At 42.8% G+C, this 15,297-nt stretch overlaps 1 protein-coding gene across 15 annotated transcripts in view; it reads left to right on the forward strand.

Annotated features, from left to right (window-relative positions):
* The window catches only part of SERTAD2 (SERTA domain containing 2), a 183,860-nt gene that overhangs the window by 149,423 nt on the left and 19,140 nt on the right, over nucleotides 1-15,297 (forward strand). For 2 of the 15 annotated variants that reach the window (XM_073339481.2, XM_073339482.2), the window contains exons 1-2: nucleotides 7,833-8,120; nucleotides 11,703-11,836. The exons of 7 other annotated variants lie outside the window; for them this stretch is intronic. Coding sequence is in view for 1 of the 8 variants with exons in the window: in XM_073339479.2 (XP_073195580.1) it covers nucleotides 8,116-8,120 (5 nt within the window). In the remaining 7 variants the exon portion in view is untranslated. 6 more of the 15 variants (XR_012158319.2, XR_012158320.2, XM_073339486.2 and 3 more) reach the window with 6 other exon arrangements.

The raw sequence follows: 15,297 nt of genomic DNA on the forward strand, positions 1-15,297 counted from the left end.
AAAATATTGAGAACCACTCGTGTAGATCATTCACTGTTTGATCAGACCCTCTCATGTTTGCATGATACAGTTTTTTCTTTTTCTTTTTGCACTTTTTTTGTGGTGGTGGGAGGCAGGTTATATCATTACACATTTGGGTTATTAATAAAATGCCTAAGTATCAGTCAGTTGGCACCTCCTTGAATCTGTACTCCCTGTGATGTCTCCTAAAGTTTTTAATGGGGTGCCAAACTTCAGAAATGCTATGAAAGCTTAGCTTGATGTACCATTCATGTTTTTTTTATAAGCCAAAGTACGTAGAAATATACTCATCCATTTTGATGTGTACATGCATATGCATATACATGTTTACATGTAAACTAGACTGAAATTTATTCTTCGGCACAAGCACGTTCGTAGCAAATATAAACAAGAGCATGTTGGAACTCTGACAGTATGGGTTTAAATGAGTTTTTCAATCCATAGCAGCATCTAGGCTTTATCCTTATTATGACTGAAATTGCACAAGCAACAGTCACTGCTATCAATAAATGTGAGCCAGAGCATTTCCCTCTGTGAGCCATGCTAGCCAAATCCTGCTTGTGATTACCTATCTGGTCCTATTCATGCTAAAAAATTTATGATATTCAAGCCCTATTTCATGATAATGACCCAAATATGTTATAATATGTGTGGCCTTGCCTGTGTAGAAAGAACCAAACTGTATATGTTAAGGATCTGTGTTGGGTGCATCTACACTAGTAAATGTGTCTCTGTATTACATCACTGTGGAAATGACTTTATTACAAGCATTCTTACTACACATTTTTTTTTTTGCATCTGCAGAGCTTGCTGTTCACTAAGTTATTGAAGTTTAGTCTAATTTTGATTATGAACCAGAAGTGAATAATGCATCAACAAAACTGAGTGTGGTTGCCTTTTTTACTTACAGTGTGTTAGCCCAACAGTGTCTGTAATCAGCAGTACTATTCACGCATGGGGGCATGCTCGGAACTAGAATTAGTGGCCCAACTCTGCTGGCTTTCATGGAGTTCAATCTCTTTATGGTTAATTTGCCCCACAGACTGATTGCTTCCTCTGGTGTTTTCCCACCATTTCTGTATTTTTATTTAGAGGTGTATTCCTTTGTTTTACATTGACCCATCTAAGGACTCCTTCTGTATTGCTATTTTTCCATTTCTTTAAAAAAGTGTCTTAAAAAACATAACTTGTGTTTTCAATCTTGTCCAAAAATTGAGAACTGAGGGGGAAAAAATTCCTTATAGCACCAAATACTGTTTGAATTCAGTTCACTACAAAATCATTCAGTGAGAATGCTGTTAACGACTAGACTTGTAACTAGAATTACCTGATGAAATCTCCCAAAATACTAGTATCCAATACATTTTTAAAATAGGTAGAGGATCATCACACTAGAAATGTAATAAACTTTTTTTATTGATTCTTTTTGAAAAAGTAAAAGATGTTGATGTTCAAGTTAATATTGCAGCCTCAATAATGCTGTTGTTTCCTAAACAGCATGCATCTTGGTATTCAAATGTTATCGATCAGTTAATAATAGTCTAATGAATTACTTCAAGAAGAACCAAAAATCTGCAGCTATAAACACCATAATACCTGGATTCTGAGTAAGGATACCAGTGACAGGCTTGCTGCAGCAATCCTTACTCCGGTGAGTTTTGCCTAAGTAAGGAGTTCAAAGGTGAGCCTTTTAATGGTAACATTATGCTAATACTTCAATATCAAATATTTGGAAGTGTAAAAGAGCCTGATCTATCCTGTGGATGTTTTTACCAATCAAAGCAACAGCGTGAGGCTATGCTTGGACTCAGTTGTAGTAAACACAATGCAGGCTATCCTCATGTGGTATTCGTGTTCATGTTTTAGTAGACTTGTTCTTATGCCCTGCATCCAGACTAGGTCTCATTCAGTCAGGTTAGCAGCAATGCCTTCTGGGAAAACCATTGCTCACACCATTCCAAACTGTGGTGCACTGTGGCTGATTATTAGCTGCCCTCTGGGAGCACTTGTGCAAGCCCAGGAGGATTATGGTCAAACTTCCAGAATTCCTTCATGATCTAGAAGCCTCCATTGACTTATTTCCCTGTTCAGCAACACCTGGCTCAGTCCCCAGCTGTTTCTACGCTAACCAACGTGATCTAGGCCAGGGGTGGGCAAACTTTTAGGCCCGGGCTTTAGAAATAGTATGGTGGGCTATGAATACTCACAAAATTGGGATTGGGGTGCAGGCTCTGGCTGGGGGTGCGGGCTCCGCGGTGGGACCAGAAATGAGGAGTTCAGGGTGTGGGAGGGTGCTCCGGGCTGGGACCAAGGGGTTCGGAGGGCGGGAGGGGATCAGGGTTGGGGCAGGGAGTTGGAGCATGTGGGGGTGGCTCAAGGGTTCATCCTCTAGGCAGCGCTTACCTCAAGCAGCTCCCAGAAGCAGTGGCATGTTCCCTCTCCAGGAACTACACAGAGGCACAGCCAGGCGGCACTCCTGCGTGCTGCCCTGTCCGCAGGTGCCACCCCTGCAGCTCCCACTGGCTGCAGTTCCTGGCCAATGGGAGCTGTGGGGGCGGTGCTTGGGGTGGGGACAGCTGTGGAGCAGAACCCCCTGGCTACTCCTATGCGTAGGAGGCAGAGGGAGGACATGCTGATTTTTCCAGGAGCTGTGCAGAGCGGCTCCCGATCCTGCTCCTCGGCTGGAGTGCCGGAGCAGGGCAAGCCCCAGAGCCTGCTCTCCACAGGGAGCTTGAGGGCCGGATTAAAATGGCTGGTGGGCCAGATGCGGCCCGTAGGCCGTAGTTTGCCCACCCCTGATCTAGGCGAACCTCTTGTAGGTGTTGTGGAGAATGAGGGAGTTCTGTGTAGTGTTTTTCACAAATCTCATTTACCCCTTAGATTATCTATTTGATATCAACCTGCTTGAATGGCAGGAGTTAAATCAAAGGAGGCTGTAAAGGGGGAAACCAATCCACAGGAAATGAAACAATGACAAAGATAAAAAGCTCTTTGAGGAAACAATGGGGGGTGGGGGAGCTATCAGTTGGGGAATACCCCAGCCGGCTCCATCCAGACTAGAGTGGCTGGCTCCTTCCAGCATCTTTGAGGTTTAGGATCCCATTTGATCTTAGGCTCAGCCTTGGAAAGAGGGGTTGAGTGAGTGGCCGAAGGCTACCCAGGGAATGTCGGTGAAAGCTGACCGACTCACAGAGACGGGGAGCTTGCTGCAGTAGGATAGGCTGCTTCTCCCTGCTAGAGACAAAGTTTAACTGGGCTGAGGGAAACTTGCAGCAATTGGCAAGGACAGTCGAAGGTATAACTTAAGACCCGTGTGTGGGCCTCTTATTGTTTTTCCCCTTTGCTCTATATGTTTTGAGGAATAAAGAAGGCTTTGTTCTGAAGACACCGTGTCTGTCTGTGTCACTGCAAACTTAGACTGTCACACGCTCCTGAAAGGAAAGTATTACAGGTGCCAAAACCAGGTTGAGCCTGTGTTGTTATCGTGGTTCAGAACCGAGGGGCTGACATCCAGAGTGGTTATGCTGCATGGCTCCCCTCTGAGTGAGGTGCAGGAATGTAGTGTAGTCCCTTAAGCAACGTACTTCAGAGGGACGGAAAGGGTTCTAAGGTGGAGTTCACGGTAGAGCCATAATAGCGGGATCTGGTCAGTTTGGTGATCTTGGGGCAGTGGAGTTTTGTTACAGAGAAGCCACATTCACAGTGTGGGACAGCCAATGGTAGGCTAATCTGATAAACGTAGTGTAACCTTTGCACACACTGGCAGTGACGTATTGACCTGACATAGTGGAGCCTAAAGGCTTGTCTACACTATCCACTGGATCGGTGGGCAGCGATTGATCCAGCGGGGATCAATTTATTGTGTCTCTAGTATAGACACGATAAATGGCCCGCTGAGTGCTCTCCCGTCGACTCCGGTACTCCACCAGAACGAGGAGCGCAAGCGGAGTCGACGGGAGAGAGTCTCCTGTCAACACACCGCAGCTAAGACACCGCGGTAAGTAGATCTAAGTATGTCGACTATTCAGCTATTCACGTAGCTGAAGTTGCGTATTTTAGATTGACCCCATGCGGTAGCGTAAACAAGCCCTCAGTTGTGCTGAAGCTCCTAGGCTATATAGCATGTGTGACTACACTCAGTTGGGGGACTCTTGGGCACAGATGCAGGGTGTACTAAATTCCCACTGGATGCAACAATTGTGTTACAACATGACCAAAAAACCACTCATCAAGAAAAGTTCAGTGGGGTCACTCACTGTAATAAGCAGAAGGGATCTGATTTTTCTTCAGACTGGTGTACATTGGGAGCAACTCCATTGAAGTCAGTAGCATTATACCAATTTAAAAGTGATATGAAACGGACTCTGGCCCCATGCCATGCAATATATAACCGCAAGACTGGACCCTTAGATATCAGAACCAAACTCAACTGCTTCTTTAGCAAATGTTTGTAGTAGCAAACTCACTGGCATGCAGACGCTGTAAGTTAATTGTAAACTTTTGAATTCCAAGGTACAACAGCCTCTGTGGCCTGAATGTATCATATAGGCAACACACTCGGCGCCAGATTCTACTCTTAATTACACCAGTGTAAATCTGGAGTAACTCTGTTGAAAGTAATGGAATCACTCCAGATTTCCACTGGTCTAACTAAGAGAAGATTTGGGCTCAGTGGAATTACTCCAAAATGACGGCCTAACACATCAGAATCTGGCCTCCCCATTTATAGAGGAGTTAATCACCTAGTGAATTAGTAGCTGTTGTAGCACCCAGTATGTGCCTTGACGTTTTATGAAAGATATTGGAGAAAATCTATTCATAATACTGTTTGAAATGTTAAATCTAACAATTATTGTAGGCCAAATCTGCTCATACTTTCTCTGGTGTAAATCCACTGAAATCAAAGGGTTACTCAGGATGTTCACTGACGCAACCGAGAGCAAAATCTGGCCATAAAATTTAGTAGATGTAGCATGTGAAAATTATTTTAAAATATACATAAAAATCTTTAGTGGCTTATGAGAATGCTGAAACCTGCCGAAGTCTTTGCTATATCACAGTTCAGTTCAGCAATAACATTAAGTTACTTTTTTTTTGCCTTCAAGAAAAGATTTGCTTCCTTCAGGCAGACAGAAGGTTATCTTATCTGCTGGATAGTATCCAGCCATCAGAAAGACTTCTATTAATTTTTGCCTGCTTCCGATCAATTAATGAGCCACTTATCAAAATTCAATAAATGGTTCATGAATTGCTTTGCAAATCTGGTTGAGTGCTACCTTTGTATCCCAACAGGAGATCATAGGTATTATTTCATTTGCTTTCCTCAAAATGAGAGGCTGATTGTGAGGGAGGAATGGGAAAGAACACTAAGATATGAGGAGGCCTCCAAAATACACAGCTCTGGTGGAAATGGACAAGCACCAATGCTTCAGGTCTAATATTTTTGTAATGGTGTATGCCATAGCCATGTGAAGTGGAGTACCATCTAAAAGACTAGAAACTTAAAATATAAATTACCTGTCTTTTTAAATTATAATTTAAAAATTTGTAAAATCATCAGTGGTTTCTTATTGTTTTGGTAATTTTCATTTTAAAATGTTTTGATTTTGTGGATTTTATGTGCATGCAGCTTCCAGTTAAATTCAACTTTTTTCAAAAGTATGCTTTTTTTTCCTCAGTGCTCTGGTTGAAAATTGCAACAAGACCATAAAATGGATTGATTGCAAATCATTACAGAACATTTTGAACATAATACGTAAACTTGTCTTGATATTAATGACTGATAATCTCCTTTATGTTAGGTCTTCAAGCTTTATTGTCCCAAAGTACTGGTTTAGTGGACCAGAATGATCTGAGATGCTTTTGGGGTTGCAGCCAAAATGTTAAGGTGTTTGTATTGCCTTTTATAATAGTGTCTAGAAATACATTTTAAAACGTAATCATTTAGTAACTTTTATAACAGTCTTTCTTTTCAGATAACACATGGTTCAAAGCTTTCCCCCCCCCTCAAGTCTTTACGCATTTGAACACACCCATTTGGCCTAATATTGTGCATGGGCATATATCTGTAAAGCCGAATTTAGAATCTAGGATTCTATAGAGGGGAGAAAAATCACTGTTGTGATTTTTTTTTTTTTTTTACAACAGAAAAATCATTTCCCAGGTTAAAAAAAAAAAATATTTCCAAGATGAGAGAGAACAAGTGTGCACAGTTTTCTCTGCTAATTTAAGTAAGTCTCTATTAGTTTGTTTGTTTTTTTAAACTACGTAACCTTTTTTGGAAAGGTGAGGTGTTGAAGGGTGGGCACTGAGAGGAAGTTTGTGAACTAAGAATTTAATAATAATCCAAGCACTGCCATTGAGTTGCTGTGTTGTCTTGTTCATATGATTTAATTTCTCTGTATCTGTTTCCCCTTCTGTAAAATGGGTGTAATACATAATTAACTGCACAGGACTTCATTAGTTGGTGTTTGTACAGTGCACTGATCAAGGGGTAGTAACGTTAGTTAATATTATCACTATTTTTCTGTTCATAGAGGGGGATGCGTGTACCATGTTTTTCTGTTTGTAGTTTTAGAAGCTACAATACAAAACTTTGAAAAACCAAGACACGTTCTTAACTCTGAAATAGAAAAGATAAGGATCTAGGCCAGTGGTTCTCAATAGGGTACCCCTGGGGACGCGCAGAAGTCTTCCGGGAGTACATCAACTCATTTAGATATTTGCCTAGTTTTACAACAGGCTACATAAAAAGCACTAGCAAAGTCCGTACAAACTAAAATTTCATACAGATGCTGACTTGTTTATACTGCTCTATACACTTACTATATGCAGAACTAGAAATACACTATTTATCTCACTTGGTTTATTTTATAATTATGTGGTAAAAATGAGACACGCAGTTTTTCAGTGTAATTTGCTGTGACACTTTTTTGTATTTTGATGTCTGATTTTGTAAGCAAGTAGTTTAAGTGAGATGAAACTGGGGGGAGGGAGTGGGGTGGTATACAATACAAATCAGCCTCCTAAGCGGCATACAGTAGTCCAGAAAAGTTGAGGACGACTGGGCTAGGCCAGTGCTTCCTTTTGCAGCCCCCAGCCAGGCTCCATGAAGGCTTTGACTGGGGGGTGGTGGGTGTATCATCAGGACATTGCTGACACGTTTCTAGAGAGCTCTGAGGGTGCAAAGAACATTTCCACAAGCAGAAGGTCGCTTACAAGCCCCCTGCTCTGCCCTGCTTGTGGTTTGTTTGTTTGTTTTTTTCCCTGTGGTGCATCCCGGATTCAGCGGGGCAACTCGCTGGGATTTCTCCTGGTTCACCTCCCCGGGGGAGCGCCTCGCTGTCTCCGGGGCTGGGAGGGGTTTCTAGCTGCTGCGTGGGGAACCCGGGGAAAGTGCAGCCCGACTTCGGCGACCAATGGGCCCCGCCTCTTTTCGCACATGCCGGTGAGCGAGGCCGGCCAGCGCTCCGGCCAGCGCGCTGCGGGGGCAGGCCCCCGGCTGCTGTCCCTCCGGCGGAGCCGCCTGCTGCTCCCGCCCGACTGGCGGACCGGTCCCAAGCTGCCGGAGAGCTCGGATGCTTGTCATAGTTGTGGCTGCGCGCCAGGCCCCCATCTCCGCCTTTTGTCCCCGCCCGGGGGGGGCCGCTGCTTCCCGCCCCGGCAGGTGCCCCCCTCCTCCCCCGGGACAGCGGCACGCGCAGGCGGCGACCCCGGGGAGCGCAGCTCCTGCGGCGGGGGCGGGCGGGGGCAGCGACTAGCCCCGGGGGGCGGAGCTTCGCCGTGAGCCCGAGGGCAAGGGGCTCGCCCCAGCCTCTCTCGCTCCTCGCGTCACGCTCTGTGCCTGGCGAGTGCGGGGCGCGCGGGCTGCTCTCCGCCCCCCGGCCGGCCGGCCGGCCTCCCTCCTCCATTGTATAATGCTTCGTGAGCGCGGCGGCGGCGGCGGCGCGGAGAAAGCCGCGGCTTAAATCCTCCAGCTGCCCCCGCCTCCCTCCGCTCCGCGCCGCCCCCAGTCCCCGCCAGCCGGCGACATATGGAGCGGGTGTAGCCGAGGCGCGTGCAGACCCTGGTGCTCCAGTTCTCAGGTGGAACTGCATGGGGTGAGTTCAACTCATTGCGCGGCCCGGGGGGGGGGTCTTTGCTGTCCAGCTGCCGGCGGCTAGGGGCGGCTGGGACTGCAGGTGCTGGTGAGAAAAGCGTGTGTTTGTTGTGTGTGTGTGTGGGGGGGGGGGTGTCGATACGCAATAACACAATGACACTGGTGGGGTGTCTACAAACAATCGATTTCTCTTGGTTAGCACCAAAGACAAAAACTCTGCAAGAAGTCGGGTGTGTGTGTGTGTGTGGGGGGGGGGGGTTAGCCATGAGTCCGGTGCTTTTTGCATTATCTGTAACCCTCGGGAGCTGGGATCTCCCCCCTCCGGAGGCGGCCGGGCTCTGAGCGGGATGAGCAGAAAAGAGGATCCTGTTAAAAGGACTGTCTCCAAATGTGCAGAGTGTGTGTGTGGTTTAAATGCGTACGTACTTTCTCAAGCGGGGGTTGTTGGGCAGCGCTCTGGTAGCGCTGCGCGCTAGCGTTCCCAGAGCCGTGTTTACCTCCAACTTGCAGAAACAGTCTCTGCTGTAATAACTTTCCCTATGGGCCGGAGAGCTCTGGACACCGGCAAGAGACAAGGTGCAGTGGAAGCTGCATCTTGCAGTCTGCCCCCCACCTTTCCTCCCTCCCTTCCCCCATTGCTTTCAGACCCTGGCAAACAGGACTTGGGAGTCCCACGGGAAGTGTGTATCTTTGCAGGGCAAACTAAAGGGCTTGGGGGAGGGTTCTGAATCTAGAAGACCTTAGATGTGTTGGAGCTGAAATGACTTACTCTGGTGGAGGCTCTGCTTGTCCCAGATAGGTTACAGAACAGCTGGATTATTCCATGCTTGGTGTCTGTGTGGCATCAGGACAGGGGGTTATTGTGTCTTTTCATCGAGCAGCAGTATATTTACGTTTTTCCTTGATAAAAGCAATGCCAGCAGAAGAAAAACATGCGGGGGGAGGGGGGGGGTTAGAGAACAAGATTCAGGCACGTTTTAGAGGTCATATCAACACACCAAGGAATACACAGATTTAGGGAATGTTGGAAACATTTTATTCAAAGCAAGAATTATTTTATTCTCTTGCAGTGCCCATTGGCTTTAAAGTGACTTCTGCTTTATTTGCATGAGTGTTTTGGGATTTGTAAAAGTAGATTCCTGGCTGTTGGGGTATCCTGAGATTTTAGCACCACTTGTGTGTCACTCACTGGTTTTTCTAGAAACATGAGTCTTTCAAGGAAAAGGCATTCATTTGTAGTGCATATTACATGCTGTAGTTCTTGTATTTTGTGAGGTTTGTATTATAAAATGCAAGGAGATTTTTGATACGAAGTACCAAATTGTTCATATGCAGTTATGGAGGAGCCAGGAGTGATTGATTACAGTTTGGACTCCAGTTCTGATCAGCTGATGGTGCAAAATGAAACTGCCAGTTTCAGTTCCTTCCCAGGTGGAGGTTAGTGCCTTTACAAAGTTGTGACACAGAAAGTGATATGAGTTGCTGTGCCTGGCAGTCCTGGTTCGGAGGAGTCCAAAGCAACAGTCAAGCACCCGTCACCCAGGGCCTATCTATTGTGTACTGAAATCAATGGACAGACTCTCACTGACTTCAGTGGATGTTGTATTCCGCTCCAGCAGAGTACCTGTAATCCTCACAATGCAGAGGCCTGATTCTCCCATCATACCAATTTTACATGAGTGTAACTCCAGTTAAGTAAATGGAGCCACTTCTGATTTTACATGGGTTAAAGTGACAGAAGAATCAGGTTCATAGTTTGTCTTTTCAGCGTGCAGAGATTTACCTGCATAAAACTCTCTACATCCAGATGAAGTGTATAGAGGGTATAGAAATTGTACACAAGGGTTGTGTGAACCTTACCTAGCTTTCTGATCCAGTGTCATCAGGATTTTCACATGGTAAAGTAATTGCATAACTAATTGAGTTTTCTTATAACTTGCTGCTTAACATACATATATTGCTTTATAAACTAAGCAGTTGATTAGGTAGGCTAATTAAAAGTAGCTCTTCCTGCTCACAGTAAAAGTGATACTTTTTTCATGCATAATAAAACAAGCTTGGTGTCTTCTGAACCTAATTTACCTTTATGGGCTAGTATTAATACTGTCACTCCCTTTATTAGAGATGGAAGGAGGATTAGTAACTTGTGGTGCCAGACAGGTACATTAGAGCATGTATCCTAGGGAACACTTCCATTGTCCAAGCAAGTATTGCAGCATCTAACATAACAGCTGCAGTTTCCTCCTTTAGAGCCTGATTCTACTTCCATGTAAGTCAATAGCAAAACCTCCAGTTGTCTTCAGTAGAAGCAGAATTATGCTCTTTAGAGAATGAAGCTATTCCTTGTGCTTCTTGAAGTACTCCTTTTGATTTTCATGTCAAGCTGATTTTTATTCACTCTGAAGTTGTTTAAAAAACAAAAGAAACTTCTTAGCCTACACATATGTAGGTTTGTCTTTATTTAAAACAATTACAATATACAGAATTAAACAGGCGTATGTGCTGATTTATTGTGAAGTGTAACTGTGTTCCGTAGACATCTGCTAGTCTTAGCATGATTTACCCAAAAGATAAGATGAGTTTTTCACTATGCTTTTGGTGGAAGTAATACAAATAACGGAGAAGACCCAAGTACTGAAAATCACTTCTTAAAAGACATCACACAACTGGGCACAATGTGCTAAAAACAGTCAGCATGAAAATTCAAACTTTATAATGTAGGTTGACATTTTCTTTAAGTGAAGTTTCACCTCTGTTGGATACAGCAGATCTTAGTAGTATCTAGTTGAACTACTTTTGCTAACAATTAATGAGCCTTTTTTTTCCTGAGAATCATTGATCTGGAAACCAATTTAGAATGTTTTATAGTTCACACGGATGTATAATGCTTTGCCATAGTCCCTGACTAGGAGTGCTGAAGTAAGGCAGGGTAATCCAGAGTTGTGAGGACCATTTTTGCGTTTAGGTAACACATACTAAAGTGTAGCTTTTCACAAAAGAGAATGCATCTCTTCAAAAGTATAGACAATCGTCTGAAGACCCACTTACTTTTATAAGTTCTGTTTAATGCAGGTATACTTTCTTGTGAGTTAGTTCATGTTTGTAAGCCTCGCACAGAAGGAGACCGCTTCAGTGGCAACAGTTTCTTGCACCCTCCCCCCTCCGCCCCCAATCAATCTGTGCCAGAAACAGCAGACTCTGATTGCTGAGTCCAAAGATCATGAATGCACTAAAAGAAAAGAGAGCAAGGTCCAGTTTAAAGGGAAGGCAGCTGGTAATAGGTGCAAATACTTAATGTAGCTGAGCCTCCCACTAATTATTAGTTTATAAAAAGTGGAATCTGCAAATCTAAGAATGAATGGTAGGTGTGTTGGTGTGGGGTTTTTTGTTTTTTTAATAGATGCAATTGACACATTTCTACCAATAATTATTTTACAAGTACACTGATCAGTCAGGAGGAGTGTAGCTGCTTCTGAACAGAAGGGCCTGCTTCTCCTATAATTTTTTATCTGCCGTAAATGAAGTAAACTTTAATGTTTGCCACAACTGAGGTATTCCTTTTTTTTTGTTTTGTTTTTTTCAGCATTACCAGTGCAGTCAGCAAAAGATAATATGTAATGTAAACGGAAAACAAACTGTTACCGCAACATTCAGATTGCAGTGTCACTGAAAAGTCCAGGGAAGCCAAATTCAAAGTGACCGTACAGCCTTTAGATTGTAAGCATTTTGTGGTGGGGTGGTCATTTTGTTCTGTATTTGTATAGTGCCTGCCACAAGGGGGTCCAGGGCAATGACTGGGGTTCCTGGGCACTACCCCAATATAAATAATATGTGCATGTAGGTAGGTAAATTACATGGCTAGATTCTGCTCTCTGTTACACTGGAGTAACTCTATTGAAGTCTTTGAGCCAGAACCTCAGTCCCATTACAGCCCCGTTGTCCCTTTTGGAAAAGCTGGAATGGTCTCTAGTATTGGGCTTTGGAGTTCAGTTTTTACATTAAGTGTCATATGTCCCATTCTGTGTAATCAGTGGGAGCCAGATCCTACTTGTCTTACTTACACATCAGTGAATGAGCCGGATTTGGTTCCATTTCCTGTGTTTCCTGTTAAGAAAAGAACAGCATAAGAGAAGTGTTACTACATATATAAAAATTATATGAAGCAGATACAAATGCATGATAGGAATCTTTAAAAACTGCTGTTTAAAAAACAGAGTGACACAAAATTGTACTGATTTGATCAAAGGAATTTTGAATTGGGTAGGTTTAGACCCTTCCTTCTGTTTGACACGTGTTCAGTCACTACAGTATTTAAGTGAAGGATTTCATTTCCTCAGATTTAATACCTGACAGGATTATCTGTAACAAGCAAAACATTTTTCTTTGAGCCATGATTTTCAATCCATGGCAAAACAATCATGCTGTAGGATCCAAACAGACTTTCCACTGAAATGTGATTTGTATCTACGATTTGCTAATATCCAACTTTTTCTTAGCATTTCACACTGGTCTTTTTGAAACACTCTTTCCCTTCCAGAGGAGGCAATAAGATGGTTGAGTGAACTACACTATAGAAAGAAACGCCCATGATTGGCGGTAAACTATGCGGATATGTAGGGGTGGGGGTTGGAAGGAGTGTGGAGGGCATATTCGAAGCAGACTGTGCAGCTGCTGCAGCAGGTCTGACTAGTTTTAAATGCCTAGAGGCAGCTTTGTCTTAACTGTAGGTAGCTGCAAAAATGAAATTCTTAAATATAATTCATAAGTATGGCAGCATCTTCTTGTGTTCTCATGCACTCATATTTTTCACAGGTGCTAAGGGGTAGCCCCTCCCCCTGGAAAAATATTTGTTTCTTTAAAATATATAATATTTGTATATTATTTTAAAAGATACATTTTTCTTTTATTAGAGTAAGTTTCTTTAATTCATCATAAAAAGGAGACTTTGGTACGCATGAAATCCACCTGAGTGTTTTCAATAGTGGTAACTTTGTTTCCTTATTGCATTGAGGGGTGTGTGTGTGTAACAATCTGCAGTATTTAAGCATTAACTCTAGTGTGGTTTGCTGCAAATCAACCCTTATCCCCTTGCCTTTCCTCTCACCAAGAGCAGTAACTTATATCACTGACCATCAGAAGGGCTTTGAGCAGAGCTACTTTAGTACCCCACCCTCCCATGGGCCCAGTAATTTTGCTTCTGTTACCCTCCTGCGATCAGATACATTGCCTCTGTTACTCTCCAGCCCCCGTATATTTGGGAAATTGGTTTTTCTAAGATTACACACACCCTCATTGCACAAAATATTGCAAATGTACAGAATGGAATATTATACCTTTTTGTATTTTTAAACTTAAGCCTTGGTTATCTGGTGTGTTGCCCCAAATGTGAGTGCAAAAAGACATGCACAATACACAGTTGCTGTGTTGGGTTTTGTTTTTTTTTCTAGTCATTGTAACTCTGAAAGAAAACTAATGTAATGGGGAACTTTGGCTATGGTGTATAATTTGTGTCTGGCTTAAAGGGGAAATGCAACTTAGAACGCTTTCTCTTTTCTTTTTATTCTGTTCTTCTTCTAACATTACTTTTCTGTGAAATGTGGGCCAGCTTCCCATCCCCCAAATGCACACACAGTATCAGTGTTTAAATTACAGTATTCCAGGCTAACTGACCTGCATTAGCCAGGCTTTTAAAAATGGAATTGATCCTAAAGTGTGCCATAAAATAGAAGTGTTCCAAAGTAGGATAATTGGATAAAACCATGTAGGTCTAGCATGACAATTTTTTCCTGAGGATTGAGGATATTAGCACTTTAATTACTGGACATTATGCAGTTCAAGTGGGTTAATATTCATAATTCTACTATTTTTGTGTGTCTTTTTAGTTATTCTGACTGTGGAATCAACCAGATACCATGAAAATTAAATCTCTCTGCCTCTTACTGGCCATTGCCATAAGTTCATTATAGTTCAATGCTAGCCAAAGTTCCCTTTATCAGCTTTCAGAATTCTACTTCAGGAAACATGAAAACACACGCTGTATTTCAACAAATGCAAGAGCTTTAGTGCACTAGATTGAAAGGCCAACAGTTGTCCACTTTTCTAACCTCATTTAATGCTGTCTTGGCAAACTTTCACATCTGATCTTCGGGACCATTTTTTCTGCATGTGTTCACATGTGTGGTAGAGGCAGGATAATAACTACTCCTCCCATTAAAATAAATTAAAATGTTTTATGCTCCTTTCTACATATTAGTAAGATTTTTTAATAAAGAATCTGCATATTATTACAAGTATCAGAACATTTGAAGCCCTCAGTTTGCAGGACCTGGCACAAAAATAACAATTACCTCTGATTAGATGACGTATGTAAAACTAATGATCTTGAGGATTGTTGTGACCTGTCTGTTTGTTTAAAGCAATCTGTGCTTCGCTTATTAAAGCAAAAAATGTTGAAAACTACTCCAAAGCACATAAGAACAGTTGCTTTGAGAACAGCATCATGGAAACACTTCCTGTTGTAGTCTGTTCATGGTTTTTTACTTTCAGTGGCAAGAAACTGGTTGACATATGAAACCTACAAGACAGAAGCTAAGATGATTTCCCATTGGTGAGATGTAGTTTGCATTTTATGCCACACTTTTTTTCTTAACAGAAAAAGAAAAGTCAAGTTGCTTCTTTTCAGTTTGACTGTGGTAACTTATGCAATACTCCATTTTCAAAGCTATAATGTGCATTTTGGCAAACGCTTCATCTTCTGTTTTAAGGGGGGAGTTCCCAGTGTGTTTTATTAAGAGTCTACAATGTGAGGGGAAAAACAAGGTATCTTTGGGGAAAAGACTCTATGAAAAGACTCTATGAAAGCAAGGACTCCATCCAAGTAATTATAAATACATGAGAAAAACTACCTTCCATTATACACAAAGGGGTCTAGTCTCCCTTTGATGCACACATAACTCCCATTAACCTTTACAGGAATTGCATGCATCCAGGGGAGAATAGACTGAAGACTTTGGATCTTTAAATACACTAAGTACATCAACCAGACCATGACATGTACATGCCAATAAAGATGTCTTGTTTAACCAGCTGAACATGACACAGCACAGCATAACCCCCTTGTTGAGCACATTAACAAAATCACAAGGGAGGTGGGAGGGAGGGATAAATAAATATTAAAT

This window comes from Lepidochelys kempii, chromosome 3 (genome assembly GCF_965140285.1).
Source record: "Lepidochelys kempii isolate rLepKem1 chromosome 3, rLepKem1.hap1, whole genome shotgun sequence".
Classification (NCBI taxonomy): Eukaryota; Metazoa; Chordata; order Testudines; family Cheloniidae; genus Lepidochelys; species Lepidochelys kempii.